The sequence below is a fragment of the Hemitrygon akajei genome, chromosome 22 (assembly GCF_048418815.1).
Source record: "Hemitrygon akajei chromosome 22, sHemAka1.3, whole genome shotgun sequence".
Lineage (NCBI taxonomy): Eukaryota > Metazoa > Chordata > Chondrichthyes > Myliobatiformes > Dasyatidae > Hemitrygon > Hemitrygon akajei.
This window is the reverse complement of record NC_133145.1, coordinates 40,412,077-40,429,526: the sequence shown is the minus strand read 5'-3', so window position 1 is coordinate 40,429,526 and position 17,450 is coordinate 40,412,077. Positions and strand designations below refer to the sequence as shown.

The window sequence follows — 17,450 nt, the reverse complement described above, 5'->3', positions numbered from 1 at the left end:
TCGATGCTGTTCCCTCAAATCCATAGTCAATGGATTCCAGGTAAGTCTAAATAAGGATATTGCTAATTGGGCAGAGGTGGATGACTGGAAATCACTGCAGTCATCAGGGACTCTTTTTAAAACAAAGAAACACTGAATGAATCATTACCAAAAAAGGACTGCCACAAGAAAAAATAAGGGGTATAAAACTGTGGCCTACTGTGTGTTTGAAACATGCAATGTTTATGCATTGAATTCCACTTCAGAAATCTGATTCAATTAAAGTTAATAGGGATAAAATTGGAAAATCTTAAACCTTTCCATTCTTTTGCTTCATTCAATCATAGTTATTATATATTTAATTTTAGTTATATTGGACAAAGACTTAGCTCAAAATTATCCACAGGTATGGCTCCTGGTCTTGTGCAAGTTCAAATTAAATCACTAATTAAATACCTTCAGATATTGGAAATCAGATCTTAAGGAATATTGAGTCTTTATTTTGCCACAAACATTCCTCTTATTCTCCTCACCCTTCCACTTCTTCACCATTTGAAATATCTTTGATTTTTAATCTTCCCGAGTTGTGATGAAATGTCACAGCATAGATGTGTAAAACTCTTTTTTCCTCTCTCTCCACAAATACTGCCAGAACATTTCCAATATTTTCTATTCTTATTTCGAATCAAAGTTAGTATTTCAAATTTAAACAAATAGGGCAATAATAAACTCTACTTTCTTTATTGCTATGTTGACTATGTTTCAGCGCCTGAATGGACACTCTCAATGATTGCTGGATGTGGGACTTGTCTATGAAGGATCCAAACCCCTCAGGAGCCAAAAGGGGGAGGGGGGGGGGAGAAATGACCCAGAAATAGAATGATGTTATTTTTACTGTGCACATGAACAGAAGAAGGTAAAAATCCTAAACCCAGGATCATTAATCACTGGATGTTGGTGGGAAGGAAAACTGCTGAACATTACCTCCCACTTGCAGTTTCTTGGAGGCACAAGTGACTGCAGATACATGCACCCAAAACTTGGACTGTCTCTCTGCCTCTACAGATGCTGCTGACTTCCTTCAACAGTTTGTTATTTTTTGCCCAGGTTTTTACTTGTTAGGTTTTGATAAGGTGTGTGATTTGCCCACTAGTTTTTTAAAAAATATATTTTCTTCATTCTTTCTCTGCATGTTGAATATCAGCGTTGAAGAAAACAAATCCAATCCGTCCTCTCCCTTTGTGCTTTCTGTCAAGTTATTCCTCCACAGATTTGGTCATTATTGGACCAGATTGTGAATCTCTTCCAAAGAGCAGAATACACTAGAAGTCAGTGTATCTCGGGGGGTTCCCGACCTTTTTTATGCCATGGATCCCTACCGTTAACCGAGTGCTCCATGTACCCCTGGTTTGCCTGAATTTTCATCTTGCTACCAAACTGAGCATTTAAACTCGGAGGAAGAGCTTAGCTATGAGCACATGTTTTGTACCTGGCCCATCAGCTTTATACCAACTGTAGCTAGATATGACTGGGACCACCAGCTTGTTTGAAAAAATACCTTCTTCCCTTAATCTAATTACAATATCAGCTAAAAGAGTTTTATATAAATGTATTTTCTGTTCAAATGATACTATTTAAAAACTATTTTAATTGCTTGTGAATATTTTCAATTATCAGAGAAGTTTAGAAGTCTGGAAAGGCTTTTGATAACCCAGTCTGAAAGGAGTCCAGAGATGGAGCCTTAGACTCCACATCCTGAACCCCAGTCACTGCTCATGGAAACCTGGCCTTGAACTTGAATTGCTTCATAAATGTTTGTAAGGTTAGTCTGGTCATAGAATCACCAGGAGAGTAAGCATAAAGTCATAGAGTCAAAGAGCACGGAAAACAGGCCCTTCGATCCAACGGGTCCCTGCTGACCTGGTTGTCTGAGTAGGCCCTTCCACCCCTTTAAGCCATGCTGTCCCAACAAACCTGACTAACCCTAACCTAATCACAGGAATAAATATCAGAAATAAATGAATTGTATCCAACATAAACATGCAAGTTATGAATAACAGAAGTACAAAATAATAGGATCCCTAGGTTAGTTTTTAGGTTATGATGGGTACTAGCCTCTGTGGTAGCCAAGATATCTTCAAGGAACAGTGCCTTGGTAAGGTGACGTCCATCATTAAAGATCCCTACCACCCAAGGCATGCCCTCTTTTCAGTGATGCCATTGGGAAGGTACAGAAGCCAAAAGGCACACACTCAGCGATTCAGGAACAGCTTCTTTCCCTCTCACAAACGAGAGAGGGAAACCCAAGCAGCACACACAAAATGCTGGAGGAACTCTCAGCAGGCCAGGCAGCATCTAGGAATGCCGAAGGGGTTTGGTCCAAAATGTTGACTGTACTCTTTTCCTTGATGCTGCCTGCCCTGTTGAGTTCCTCCAGCATTTTGTATGTGTTGCCCTTCTTCCTCCTACCATCTGATTTCTAAATGGACATTGAACCCACCAACATTACCTCACTACATTTTATTTGTTTTTTTTCTGCCCTACATACTTTAACTTAACTATTCAATAGTGAGATATATAAATTACTGTAATTAGGTTTTTGTTCTCTATATTAATTTATTATGGATTTCATTTTACTGCTTCTGTTAAGTTAACAAATTTCATGACATATGCCAGTGATATTGAACTTGATTCTGATTTTGAATATCTACACCGTAAAGGCATTCACCTCTCTTTTATTTACAAAATATTCATGCTTCAGAATAGAGCAATATTGAATATTTAATGTGTTATGTCACATCACACTCCTCTCGACTAACCATCCCCTGTTACGGATGCATACGTTTGACAACAGCTTTAGGTGAGGCTAGATACACAGTTAACCACCAGAATCCACAGGCTGTTGTCTGAGATGGCGTCTGTAAGACACACAGTAAGTATATCTTGTTCTCTGGTGCCATATTCAACTGTACTGAACTCCGCAAATTTTCTGTATTTACCTATTGGATACAGCCAAATTAGTGACCACTTTTAAAGTCTACAGCATTCCAGCAGAAGTATCCAGTTAATTACTGACAAATAACAGCATTCCCACTCCCCTAGCACTTTGGATTGGCATCCCTTCACTATTTAATTATTTTCAGAGATACTAATAATATTAAATATTTGTTTTTCATTTCAGTTCCCTTTCTCCTTCAGTTGGATTAGTTTAAAAGGCTCTGTTCACAGTGATCCCAGATGCCCTGTAGAGGGCACCAGTCCTTTGTTTGTCCTGTTGACAGCAACTTTGCTTTCCAAAACCCCACAGAAAGTGCAAGAGCAGGTTCAACTCTATCAAATGACAAGTGCCATTCACAGTACCATCTGTCTCAATTTACTAAACTGATAACTTTTCTATTCTTAAGTAACAAAATGCACTGTATAAAATCCAAGTCAGAAACCAAGGAGTCTGTATATACTGTATGCTTTCCAATGAAAGTTCATTCCTTATCCAATCAAAATCAAGTTTAGTATCACTGGCGTATGCTGTGAAATTTTCTGTTTTGCAGCAGCAGTACATTGCAATACATAAAATAATAAAAAATATAGATTACAATTAAGCATATATATTCGGTCTTAGATCAAATTAAGTAAATAGTACAAAAAGAGGAAAAATAGTGAGGCGGTGTTCATGGGTTTACTGTCCATTCAGAAATCTGATGGTGGAGGGGAAGAGACTGTTTCTGGAATGTTGTGTGTATGTCTTCAGGCTTCTGTACCTCCTCCTTCATGGTAGCAATGAGAAGAGGACATGTCCTGGGTGATGGGGATCCTTAATGATCGATGCTCCTTTCTTGAGGAATCACCTTTTGAAGGTGCCCTCAGTGCGGGGGGAGGCTAGTGTCCATGATGGAACTGGCCGAGTTTACAGTTTTCTGCACAATGACTCCTCCATACCAATGGCGATGCAACCAGCGAATGCTCCCCATGGTACATCTGTAGAGATTTGCGAGTGTCATTGGTGACATACCAATTCTCCTCAAACTCCTAATGAAATATAGCCACTGTCATGCCTTCTGTGTAATTGCATCAATATTTTGGGCCCAGGATAGATCTTCAGAGATGTTGACACCCAGGAACATGAAACTGCTCACCCTTTCCACTGCTGATCTGTCCATGAGGGCTGGCAAATGCAGTGCTTTCACCTGCTAGATGGCATACCCTAAATCTTGTCCTTTTCACCCCCAAAACTTCCTTAAGCAATTTACAGAATGTATTTTCCTAAGGAACACAAGATATCATGACATAATTTCTGATTTGATCATAATGCAAATTTAAACCAGGTTTTGTTGTGGCATGGGAATATGTATTTTGCATTCAGATATTTTTTTCTATCAGCCTATTAATAAAAGTGCACACATTTCTTGATAAAGGAGATGTGTACAAGTGTACTGAAATGTTTACTTCTTTGCTCCAATCTCTCATGTCACTTACAGTATTAGATGTTTGCTTTATTAAGCACTAAGTTTTTAGAATTTAATATCATATCCTTTGCATGTTTAAGATGGGAAGCTGGTATCACAAGATTAAGAAATCCAGCTTCTGGCTTACTTCCTGATGAATGTTTTAGCTGTTAGAAGAGGGATAATGAGAAGCATTGATAGGTGTGTTATTAGCAGATAGTTGCCACCTTTGAAGGAAGTTTGACAGTTTTGTTAATCGTAATGTGATAGTATTGGCAGTTGAGATTGGTTTATTAGCACTTCCCATCCATTTTAAATTTCCACCGTCCAGCACATTGACATGAAACAATTTCCTGCCGCAGCAGGCTCTCCTTTCTGACAAAAAGATTAAATCTTTGAAACTGCCTCCTTTCAGTTCACCCATTCCAGTAAAGAACTGGTCACTTAATACATGAGATTCTGCAGATGCTGGAAAACCAGAACAACACACGCGAGATGCTGGAACTCAGCAGGCCAGGCAGCAACTATGGAGGGGAATAAACAGGCACTGCCTCAGGCAGAGACACTTCATCAGCTCTTCCAGCATTTTGTGCGTTTTGCTCTGGAAATGGTCATTTTTCCAGCTCCTTCCCATACCAACTAGATCACAGGCGATACCCAGACGTCCTCTAACTTGGTGTGACCAAACACAGACTAGGCAACTGCTTTATCCAGCATTGACAGTCCGGCTCATGTGGGCACCTCGAGCTCTGGTGGCTATCTATTTTGATTCCCATCTCCACCACCACATGGACCTGTCTGTTCTTTGCTTCTTCCACTGCCAGGGTGAGGCCAAATGCAACCTACTCCATCTGGGTTGTCTACAAATGAGATGGTATGAACACTGAATTCTACATTTTCAGGTAATCTGCTCCCCTCTCTGTCCCTTTCTCTCTCCTCCTGGTCCACTCAGTTCTTCTTGCACACTCCCAAACCCACACCCCTTTGCCAAGACCCGGTTCAGCCAATTTCTTTCCTCTACTCCATGCACCCATCATTCCCATTCTCCCCACTCTGGGTCCACTTCCACTGTTTGCATTTGCTCACTCCTGTTCTCTTATTTGGTTCCAAGCCTCATTTTCCTTTCCTGTAAGATTCCACCATCTATCACCCTTAGTTGGCTCCATCTCCTACCCCCCAACTCCTGTCAATATTCCACTCTTCCCTTATCCATCCTGCAATCATCTCTCTTGGCCTGGATCTACCTATTGCCCGCCACCTCTGGCCCCAACCCCATCCATTGCCTCTTTGTAACACCCCTCTATACTCTTTCAGCCCAGGTGAAGGGTCTCGATCTGAGACCTTAGTTGTCCAATTTTCTCCACAGATGCTGCTGGACCACTGAGTTCCACCAGCAATTTGTTTTCTTGCTCCAGATTCCAGCATCTGCAGTCTCTTTGTCTCCAATACACTAGAGTGGTTTGGTTTGGACTGGATGTTAAGTAGATTTATAGTGTTATGGTGTTTCCAATAAACTGATAACAAGGGGGCCATTGGAGTTTATGCTTAAACTTGGGAGAAAAAATAGATTTGTGAATGGATTTTAGAATTGAGTTGCACTTAAGAGTTGCATTTTAAAAAAGATTGAATGTTCACATTACCAATAAAAGGGACCACAGACTTTTGAGTCATACCACATCTCACAAGCATTCTTAGCCATTAGACAGAATGTCTAGGGAAGTTAAACGATTTATTGTTTCACTTCAATTGCACATCATATAGTCATAGCCATCGTGGTGAGGAAAGATATTTTTTCAATGGATATTGTGAGGTGTTCACAGTGTGTATACTTGGGGAGACTGGTCAACTGATTAGCAGACCTGCTGTTGGAGGGTATGAGAGGTGGGCAGCATATTGCTGCAGCTAACACAGATGCTGCCTCACAACTTCAGTGACCTGGGTTCAGTCCTGACCTCCAGTGCTGTCTGTATGGAGTTTGCATGTTCTCCCTATGACTCCTTAAGTCTCCTTCAGGTGCTCCTCTTCAGTTTCTTCCCCTATCGCAAATATATGTCGATCGGCAAGTTAATTAGCCATTGTGGTAAACTGTTGATAGCAACAGAAACTGGAAGGAGTTGGTGGCATTCTGGGACGAATTAGCAAGTGATTAGTGAAAATGGCTGTTTGATGGTCAGCACAAACTTGTCGGGCTGAAAGGTCTGCTTCCATGCTGTATGATTCTATGAAGTCACACCTTGGGCTCCTGGAGGCACATTAAAAGGTAAAAAGGAAACAGTACTATATTCAAGGCCAAACAGGAAGTAGAGAGGAGACACAAAAGTGCAGGCTTGGAAGGAAAACTCAAAAGGTCAAAATATTTTCAGTTTGAAACCCACTGGAAAGGAAGATAATGTTTAAAACAAGTGCAAATAGGGTGTGTGGTTTCTTTTTCTTTAACCAGGAGTACTGGGATTGAATTCAGGAGGTGAAATCTCCTTTCAATACTATTTTATCTGCTTAGTTGTTACTTGTAGAATAAAGCAACTTATTTGGCTCAGTACATCAGAAGTTTGGTCTGCCTTTAATTGTGGATAACCATATGCAGGTAAATATGACAGGTCAATATCCAGATCACAAGATTCCCTTGGGTAGTTTGGGAAGATGCCTGAATAAACAATGTTTAAAGAGTCTATCCCACCGGCCAACAACATTACACAGTGTAAAAGATATCTGAAATATGTAAAACAGACACTGGAAGAATTGCTATTGTCAGGACGACAGTTTTAAGAATATGCAATCCAACAATTGATATTATTTTAAGAGCTGTATCCATTATTTCACCTTAGAGGGAATCATTTAAGCAACAATCATTTAGGCTCCTGAACCATCGTGGATAACTTCACTCACCTCAACACTGAACTGATTCCACAACCTATGGCCTCACTTTTAAGGTCTTAACAACTCATGTTCCCAGTATTATTTTATTTTATGTATTTATTTGTCTTTTTTATATTTGCATAGCTTGTCTTGTTTTACATGTTTTTTTCAGTCTTGTGTGTAGTTTTTCATTGATTCTATTATTTTTCTTTACTGTGAATGCCTGCAAGAAAATGAATATCTTGGTCATATATGGTGTTATGTACATACTTCTATAATAAAGTTATTTTGACCTTTGAAGAGAAGAAAATAGATACTAGGAAAGGAAATTTGCGTAGATAACCCAATAAAAATTGTGATGACACAGCCATCTTGGATCAAATGACTTTCTTCTGCATTGTAATTGTTAAGTTCCCATAATTGCTGTAGTTTCATACTAACAATGTATTGAACGAGGCTTCTGCTGCCAACAAGAGAATTGGAAATGTTGTCTAAACTTGTAAGTAGAAGCAGAACTGCTCTCAGGGCATGTAACCTCAAGGGTCATTTTATACTCAATTCCAGCCAATTTATTATTCATTGGCAAAATTTTAGGATTTTGTTTTACAAAAAAAAGTGTTCAATTCATTATAAAAACCTGCTAGAGTATATTTCTGTAAAACACTTTCTTTATTTGACCTATTAAATGTTATGGCATCTTTAGAAACAAATCCTTAATATGCCCAACCCTGTTAACTATAAAGAGCCTATTCTTTGAGAATTCTTATTTATGGAAATAAAACCTTCCTGCTCAAAAATATATATCAGGCTCATCAGTTATTTGTACAACATTTGAATTTCCTTAGCTATCGAGAATGGCATTATTGTTAATACAAACCCATTTTCAACTAATTGCTAAAATACTGTATAAAAGTTTTGGAAATAACTAACAGTAAAATAGTTATTCACATTTTAAATTAATATTACTGTAGTTAAAAAAAATACCAAACATATCTTACAAATTGAAGTGTACACAAAACCCTCAACAAGCCACAGTAGCTTCATGAATCAGTAGCTTCAAGTGTTCACTTGGCTCTCGTTGGCTGAGGTACTGCAGCATTGCAAGCATTATGTAATGGACATTTAACATTATCTGCAGAGCTGTGAGTCTGAATTGGGTGGGGTATGGTGACGCCTGTTTTTGTTGGATGGAAAGAATACAAAAAGCATCTAAGAAGTGTTGCATTTGGTAAGTGGGTCCATTAATCTTTAACACAAGGAAATCTGCAGACGCTGGAAATTCAAGCAACACACACAAAATGCTGGTGGAACGCAGCAGGCCAGGCAGCATCTATAAGGAGAAGCACTGTCGACGTTTCGGGCCGAGATCCTTTGTCCTGACGAAGGGTCTCGGCCCGAAACGTCGACAGTGCTTCTTCCATTAATCTTTAGCATTGTTAAAAGGCCGAAGGAAGTATTTTGCCTTTGTGTTTTGCCTATAGTGTTTTGACTACCTCCTTCAGAGTTTGCAAAGATTTAGCATGACATCTAAAATTTTGACAAACTTCCTTAGATGCCTGGTGGAGAGTATATTGACTGGCTGCATCACAGCTTGGTATGGAAACACCGAAGCCATTGAATGGAAAATCCTCCAAAAAGCCCGGTCCATCATGGGTATGCCCTCCCCACCACTGAGCACATTTACATGAAACATTGTTGCAGGAAAGCAGCATCCATCATCGGGGATTCCCACCACCCAGGACATGCTCTCTTCTCACTGCTGCCATCAGGAAGAAGGTATAGGAGTCTCAGGACAGTTATTTGCACCAGGTTTAGGAACAGTTATTACCCCTCAACCATCAGGCTCTTGAACCAAAGGGGATAACTTCAATCAGCTTCATTGGACCAATCCCTGAAATGTTCCCACAACCCATAGACTCACTTTCAAGGGCTGTTTATCTCATGTTCTCAATATTTATTGCTTATTTATTTATTATTATTATTATTATTTTGTTCTTTTAGCATTTGCAGAGTTTGTTGTCTGTTGCACCCTAGTTGAATGCCTAGTTGGTGCGGTCTTTTGCTGATTCTATTATGGATTTATTGAGTATGCCCACAAGAAAATGAAACTCAGGTGGCGTGTGTCGACTTTAAAATAAATTTACTTTGACTTTAGTACTTCTACTTGCGTCTCTTGAAGATTGCGAATATCACAACAAGTTTAGCTGCTCCACACATGATCATAAAAACTGAAACATCCCACAACTATTTAAGCATACGTAGAATTGCTTTCATAATTATAGTGTTTATCAACGTAAAATTTAAATCACTGTAACTCCTACTTTGTACATAGTTTTCTTATTTCAATTGTTCTGTCTCTCCTCTCCTTTCTATGAGTGTATACCACAGATAATTATTATATGGAGATTTGTGACAAATATGATTATATGATATATATGTACAGTATCTAAAATACATCTTATGGAAATGTTTTGTTTGATGATAAACTTCAATAAAAAATAAATTGCAAAAAAAAAGATTTAAATCACTGTAAGTGGGGCTCAATCTTAAAAGTCTACCATGATCAAACTCTATGTTAAGGTGAGGAGTGGATTACTCCTGTTGCACTGTTCCTTCCAAATAGATAATCTGCTCTTTTACAATTGATACAAGTGGAAAGCAGAGCCTTAAAAAGTATACAGTGACTCGGAGCGGTGCGACCTATACTGAGATTGTTGCTGCATATAAGGGATCACTGCCTGCTTTACTTAGTGCCAGGATACTCCAGTCATTTTGTTGTGTACTTCTCTGTCATTGGTGCCAAAGACTATGTGCAAGGGCAGGATTATTTTTAGTGTGTGAATGCATTCAGCACGCTGGTAAATGCAGATGGTTTACCAACTGGTAGCATGAGCCACCGCCAAGTGCATCTCAGGCTGTATTGGCATAGGCTGACTGCAAGTCAGAGCCCCACTTGTCTTACCCTGAAAGTGAAGCTCAATCCCAACATAACAGAAGTGCCTGGCATACAGTTCATCGCCTTTCCCATTATTATTGTGTGGTCTTCAACAGAGAGCATCCTAAAACTGAGTCATGTGCCTCAAGATCATTCTCACCTTGGACTACCTTGATATGTGCTTTGAAAGTATCGCAATCAGCAATGCAGTTCAGACTGTTCCAGCCTTTTTGGCATTGGCAGGTGTCTAAATCTAAGTGGTTTTGTTTCAATACTGCCCTACCAATTCTCTTTATGTAAGACATTTACTTAAGTTTCAAAATAAAACTAAATTCTTAAAGATTTTTCCTCATGTGGCACTTTCCATTCAAACACTAGTCTGTTAATTGTAACATAATTAAAAGACCTTAAGGCATAGGAGCAGAAATACACCACTCAGTCCATTGAGTACACTCCACCATCCAATCATAGCTAATTGATTATCCCTCTCAACCCCATTCTTCTATAACCTTTGATGCCTTATTAATCAAGAATCTATCAAACTCTGCTTTAAACATACCCAAATTACTTGGCTTTCACAGTTGTCTGTGGTAATGAATTTCACAGGTTCACTACCGTCTGGCTAAAGAAATTTCTCCTCATCTCTGTTCTAAAGGTAAGTCCTATTCTAAGGCTGTGTCCTCTGGTCCTTGAATCCCCACTATAGGATACATCTTCTTCACATCCAGTCTGTCATCTCAACCTTTCAACATTTGACAGGTGTCAGTGAGGACTATTAACCTCAATGTTTTTGAAATCGTCAATTTGCAATTGTGAAATGGAATATTAAAATAAACTACATTAAATAATGTTATTTTGTTAGAATATTAACAATTATTTTCTACACAAAGCGGTTCTGTCTTTGCATTTCCCACTCGCATTTCCAATCATTGTCAGCTGCATTCATGGAAAAGGTGTAAGGATTGTGCACTTACCGGTACTGTGGAGGTGCCCGTTAAGGACTGTGTGTTTGCATCCGTGCACGGCTGGTCGGAATGCGTCTGCGTGGGCGTGTAGATGGTCATGGCGTGCTCTGGTACCGTGGTCTGTCCGGTATAGTCCTGAGTAGGGTGTGGGTGCGCTGGAGCATATTCAGCGGGGATTCCGTTCTGCGGCGTGGGGTACTGGGCTGGGGGGTAGGGCTGTGCCATTGCTTCTGGGGGTGCTGTGGCTTCTTGGTTACCCTGAAACAACACAATAATAAAGTCTGTCAGCGTTCATATGTATAATTCCATATAAATGAATGTATGATTCACCATAACCATTTGCAGGCAGATTAGGAAAAAAAACATATGTAATATTCCAAACCATAAATTTCCCAAGTGACAAGCGGAACAAAAATACTTGAGGGATCTCACAGTAGCTGTGGCCTGACAATTCTTATTGTCGAAAATAGGTGGAATTTAATAATTACAAAAATATATGTATATAGTACTCTCAGGAGCACTACCCTTTGTACAACACATCATTAACACACAGCATTTCAGCAGATCGGAACTGCAATGCTTAGGAAAATACCAGAGATCAATTAATTGATAAATACTTGATTATAGCCCGTGATTGAGCACTGCAGTTTTGTCAGCATTTCCAGCTGTTGCATTGATAGGTTAAATCAGAAAACCAGCTGAATATTCTGATAACAGGCCCTCGGCTTCCCACTGCCAGGGATCAGTCATTCAGGCTCTTCACATACAGAGAACAAGAGCTTGCACAATTTCAAGCAGAGCTGTTTTATCACACTGCCAATCATTGCATTCGCTTTGTCACCGTGGCCCTTGCACACAGAGTTGTCACAAAGGTATCCTTCCAAAGTATTTCATTTCCTTTAATGCTCTTCCAGTCTTTGGCTCGGAGCAATGATTTTTTTAAAAATCGCTATTATTTTATATACAGTCAGGCATTAAAAGTAGGGTCATTGGCTGGCAAGATGTTGGGTCACTCGAAAGTAAGCATGGACTCAAATATTACATACTGACACCTCTGAGAAACACCACAGGGTCCACTGGCAATAATCAATTATTGCTAAGCATGCTTGCATCAGACACTGCAGAAAATACCCAAGGTCTAGAGCTTGTGAAAGCTAGGTCCTGTGGATACAAAGTAACTGAACAAGTTCTCTGAATGAGTTTGAACTCCTGCTTTGTATTCAGAATAGCCAAAACGTTGATGGTATTAATTTACACATGATCGCTCCATTGACCTGAATGGCTCCTGTGGTCTCCTACTTAGAATATTTCTGAATGTCTCCATGTCAACTCAGTTCAATCTTTTCTGTGTGCTCACGCTCAACAGCAAGTGGATAGACTTGATGTAGTATTAGCTCCAAGTATAAACAGAGGCAGCACTGTTGTCATTGCATCGTTCCTTCAGTTCTGCCAATCAGACTATGTGCTCAAGTCTCTGGAGAGTGGCTTGAACCTGCTGTCAGGTGACCTCGATGTGAGTGCTGCATCTCAGCCTTATCCTTCACACTTTTCAACACCAAAGCCCATAAGCAATCTGTGCAAATTGAGTAACATTATCTTAACATTGTTTATGAAAGAGGATCTATTAGTGCCTCCTATCTTCAAGATATATATCGACATTATGTGAATCTTGCTTAAGGAGCTTATCAGGAAAGTTAGCCAGACAGCTCCATCAGCAGTTTTTTTTTCTAATACCCTGAAATACTTTGTTACAGGAAGAGCTTCTATGTCTCTTTGGCAGGATGGATGTAATATCCCCACAAATCAGGAAAGTTCTAGGTTCATTCCTTCCCTGTTAGAGTTAATTTATCTTGGTTGGGCAGCACTGGGATGAAACCATTGATCAAATTTCCTTGCATTAGAGAGGGAAAAATAAACTATTTATACTTCTTCCTTTTGGATGACCTGTTGAGTGGAGACTATTATCTGCTTACACTAATAGATCAAAGACATGTCTCCAAATCACTCCATGGCTTTGCCCCACCTTTTCTTCTGTAACCTTCAGATATCTAAATATAATCCAGAAAATCTGATCTTTTTAGCATCTTTAACCTTAACCACTCCATCATTAGTAATTTCTCCTATTGTGAGGTTACGTGGCCTTGAAATCTCTCTCTCTTTCTCTCTCTCTCTGACTCTCTCTCCTTTTTTCCTTTAAGACAGTTCTTAAGGCCCACATCTTTAACCAGACTTCGGGTCTGATGTGTTGTGGATTTAATATTTAATAATTTGAGTGATAATGCAAATGCATTGTTTGATTAAGCATTTTTTGTTGTTTACATTATGCATTGTGGGATATAAGTAAAAGTACATAAATTATATGCATGCGCCTCGCTTAAAGTAAAATACAAAGTTGGACTTGCATTCCTAGCTTTCTTGTTTTCCTTTTAATTAGGTTTCAAGTTTTGTAGTTACAAAGCTTAACAGTGGTGATGAGGTATTTTAAAAAATCAACCTGAAATGACGAGCTTCCTATTGAAGAGCAGCAAGATATTTATGGTTTTAAAAAGCACACTGAGAAATGGCCAAGTGCAACAAAGCAGCACAGCAAGGTTTTTTTTTCTTCTTTGTAAGGCGAGAAATTCATTCGAATTTAAAAAAGGCAGAAAATGGAAGAATTTACGTGTTTATAAACAGTGAGGACTGGGTGATGATAATCATTAAGAAAAGAGCAGAAATGGCTGGCCACATTGGAAAGATTGACATGTTTGATTACACAATAGATAACTGGTTTAAGTGTACTGAACTAATTGAGCAGTATTGTGAATCAGATTGAATAGCCAATGAGAAACAATTACCAATTTTGGGTCAGTGCTTTGAATTTAAAGGCCTACAGTTTGCTTAGCAGTTTAACTGCTCCAATCAAACAAGCCAAAATGAGCTTTGCTGATATTGTGAAAGTAATGTAGGAACATTTAGAACTGAAACCATTGTTGATTGCACACACTCTAGGTTTCATAAATGGAATCAAAAGGAAGAGGAGTCCATTTCAACGTATGTGGCTGAATTGAAGAGAATTTCTGAGCATTGACAGTTCCGTAATGGGGTCAAAGCTGCACTGAGAGATTGTTTAGTTTGTGGAATCTTACAAGAAAGTATACAAAATGGCTCCTACCTAAAGCACAACTTACATTTAAAAGAGCAGTTGAAATGGCTGTATCAATGGAAACAGCAGGCAGAGACATGATTCAATTGTATTGAGGGATGAAAGTGAGTGTGAACAAAATTGCAATGTCTAAACAGTAACTGGTTTGGCCAAACTAATTGTTTTAAAATTGTGGCAGGAGCTCACATACAGCAGACCAATGCAGGTTTAAGGTGAAACTTGCAGAAAATTCAACAAAGTAGGGCATATACAGAGATCATGTTGGGCAAATAAAAATAAATGCAGTGCATAGCAAAGAGAAAAGGCAAAATCATCAAGTTGCAGCTTCTAAAAGGATGCGAATTTGCATGCAGTTGATGAAAAATCTGATTTTGATTAGAGTGACACTGGACTGAGTAGACTTGTGATTTACAATGTGTAAACAACAGACAAGCCATATGGCTTACATCAAAAGTGAACAGTAAAAACATTAAAATGGAATTGGAATTGGACAGTGACTTGGCTGTTTCAGTCATTCCACAAAATCAGTTTGAATGGCATTTCAAAGATACAGAACTGAAGCCTACAGATATCTAACTGAGAATTAATATTGAAGAAGAGATAACTCCTGTGGGAATGACATTTTGTAACAGTAAAATACAGCAACCAACAATCCACACTAGGTTTGTATGTGGTAAAAACAGAAAGGCCATCATTATGGTGACACGATTGGCTGAGACAACTACAACTTGGTTGGAGATTTACCCACCATTTGCATGCCCCATCCCCTGCAAACGAGCCAACTGAAAGCAAATTAAGAAAGGTCCTGGATAATGCTACAACTGTGTCTATGCAGTACACCATGAACCATTGCCTAGCAGAGGGAAAACAGGTTATGGTCCAACCTCTGTAGCTCTGGTTGGAAAGCATAATGGACCAAGGAAGGGCCATGATGCTCAGAGGAATCATGAAAGTGATGAAGGCAGTGATTTGACTATAACAGTTTTTGTAAGCAACATATCTTAGAAAGCTTCTGATACGTTAATTGGTCAGTTCACTATGAAATGTGGCTCAAGTTTAAGCTGGACGGGAGGTCAAGGACCCTCAGGAAAGTTGAAAGCATTCAGTTTGTGTGAGTATAAAGAATCAAAAACAAATCTGTGAATTAAAGTTATCACACAGACTTCAAATGAGCGACAAAAAGCTGCTTGTGAAAGTAGATGCAAAGACCAAAGCCCAGATGGATGAATGGAAGGCCAAAAATAAAGGAATCAATGGAGATATGAAAACAGAGGATACATCAAACGACGTTGTGGATGTGCAGAGATCAGATTGTAAAGGGAGTAGTAGAAAGATTAATAAAAGAACTAAGTGCACCTTCCCAAGATAAAGATGCACATCCTGGAAAGAAAAGAATGGAAATGAAAGAGAACATAAGAGCTATGGATGAAGAAAACCTAATTTCTTGAGAAATTAGCAAATTCAGAGATAATCACAAGAAACAAGAAGAAGTAAAGAGCTGGAACGAGAGCATGAGTAGATTTAGGACTGTGAGTAAAACCATGATAGGGATCAAGAGTGGGATAAATAGAGAGAAAAAGGCCAGGACATGAAGAGAAGCAAGGATCAAAGTAGATCCTGAAAGAAAAGCCAAGAAAAAGAGAAGAAAGGTGTCCATAGCTGTCAGAGCCATTTCCAGCAGTCTCAGAATCAATGTCTACAACCACCACAGAGGAGGCCCCAGAACCTGCGATTATTTACAAAGCCACAAGTCTCACCTGCCAAACAGAGTGACCTTCCTTGTCAGGAAAGACGTTATCCCACAAGAGTAAGAAATCTTCCATAGAGATTAAATCTTTAGGCCTGAATTAAGTCTCCAAATGATTTTAAATTTATTATGCCCTGGGTGTCTTTATAATAGTTATACACACACACACACACACACACACACACACACACACACACACACACACACACACACACACACACACACACACACACACACACACACACACACACACACACTCTCTCTCTCTCTCTCTCTATACTGAGCTGGAGTGTATAGCTATGCCGGGACAGGGAGGAGTGTTATGTATTTAATATTTTAGTACTATTTGAGTAAAATTGTAAATATATTGTTTGATTAAGCATTTTTTGTTGTTTACATAATGCTTTGGGAGTTATATGTAAAAGTATGGAAATGGCATACATCATTACATCTCCACATAATACAAGCGCGCCTTGCTTAGAGTTAAAAACAGAGTACACGAGTTATCCTTGACTCCCCATTGTTTTTATTTTGATTAGCTTTGTGGTTTAGAGTCACAAAACATAACAAGCTGTATTTTGATCTCCTTATGTTCTTCAGTGTCAAATTTGGTGGGCGTCTTGAATGAGTTGCTCAACAGAAAAGTTGCCCTACAAATATAAACTGTTTTAATCACTGTTGTTACCCCAAAACTGTATTCAAGAAAATGCAGAGAATTTTTCTAATTTCCAACAACTGAAAAAAAACAAAATATTAGTGATAATATAATGCTTCAATCAGTATCTACTCAAGAAGGAATTGGTCGGGTGGAGACGCTCAGTCTCTCTCCCTGCACACGTGTAAACACTGGCACTCAGGAAAAATTCTAGAGGACTGGCACAGTTTGTGAAACTATTTTCAGGCATGCACCAATGACTTCAAAAGAGGCGAAAAGCATTCCTCAAATATTTTTCAGCAATTCTTGGGAAAGGATTGAAAATTGAGTAGATTTTTATCATATTAATATATGCACTGAAAGAAAAAAATGTACAAATTAGTTAAGAGTTGATATTCCACAGACCTTTGCTGACCAAAGGCAACAGTGAATGTGTTCTGTGGTTTGTAATAAACCAGGTCTGAATAAACATCCTTTTGAATATTGTTAGATAACCTTCCTTAATTAATGTTCATTGGCAAACCATGTTGTTTTACACTGTTGTACAATTACAAATTAGAAAATCCTGCCAAGGCCAGGAATACCAGTAAACAAACAATTTTGACTCATGAATTAGGCAAATACGCCATTATCTAAACAAGTGTGCCCTCTCCAATATGAATACAGATCTCTGTTAACGATGAAAGTCATGAAGTTGTCTTTGTCTTACTTCGTTATGGCAATGTT

General features: G+C 38.9%; 1 protein-coding gene across 32 annotated transcripts in view; it reads right to left on the bottom strand.

Annotated features, from left to right (window-relative positions):
* rbfox3a (RNA binding fox-1 homolog 3a) overlaps positions 1–17,450 on the bottom strand; it is a 1,515,582-nt gene that overhangs the window by 146,501 nt on the left and 1,351,631 nt on the right. For 30 of the 32 annotated variants that reach the window (XM_073026039.1, XM_073026046.1, XM_073026052.1 and 27 more), the window contains one exon: positions 11,187–11,435. In XM_073026039.1, the coding sequence (XP_072882140.1) occupies positions 11,187–11,435 (249 nt within the window). Of the gene's footprint in view, positions 1–11,186; positions 11,436–11,794; positions 11,878–12,229; positions 12,252–17,450 lie in introns of those variants that run through there. The other 2 variants (XM_073026035.1, XM_073026036.1) reach the window with 2 other exon arrangements.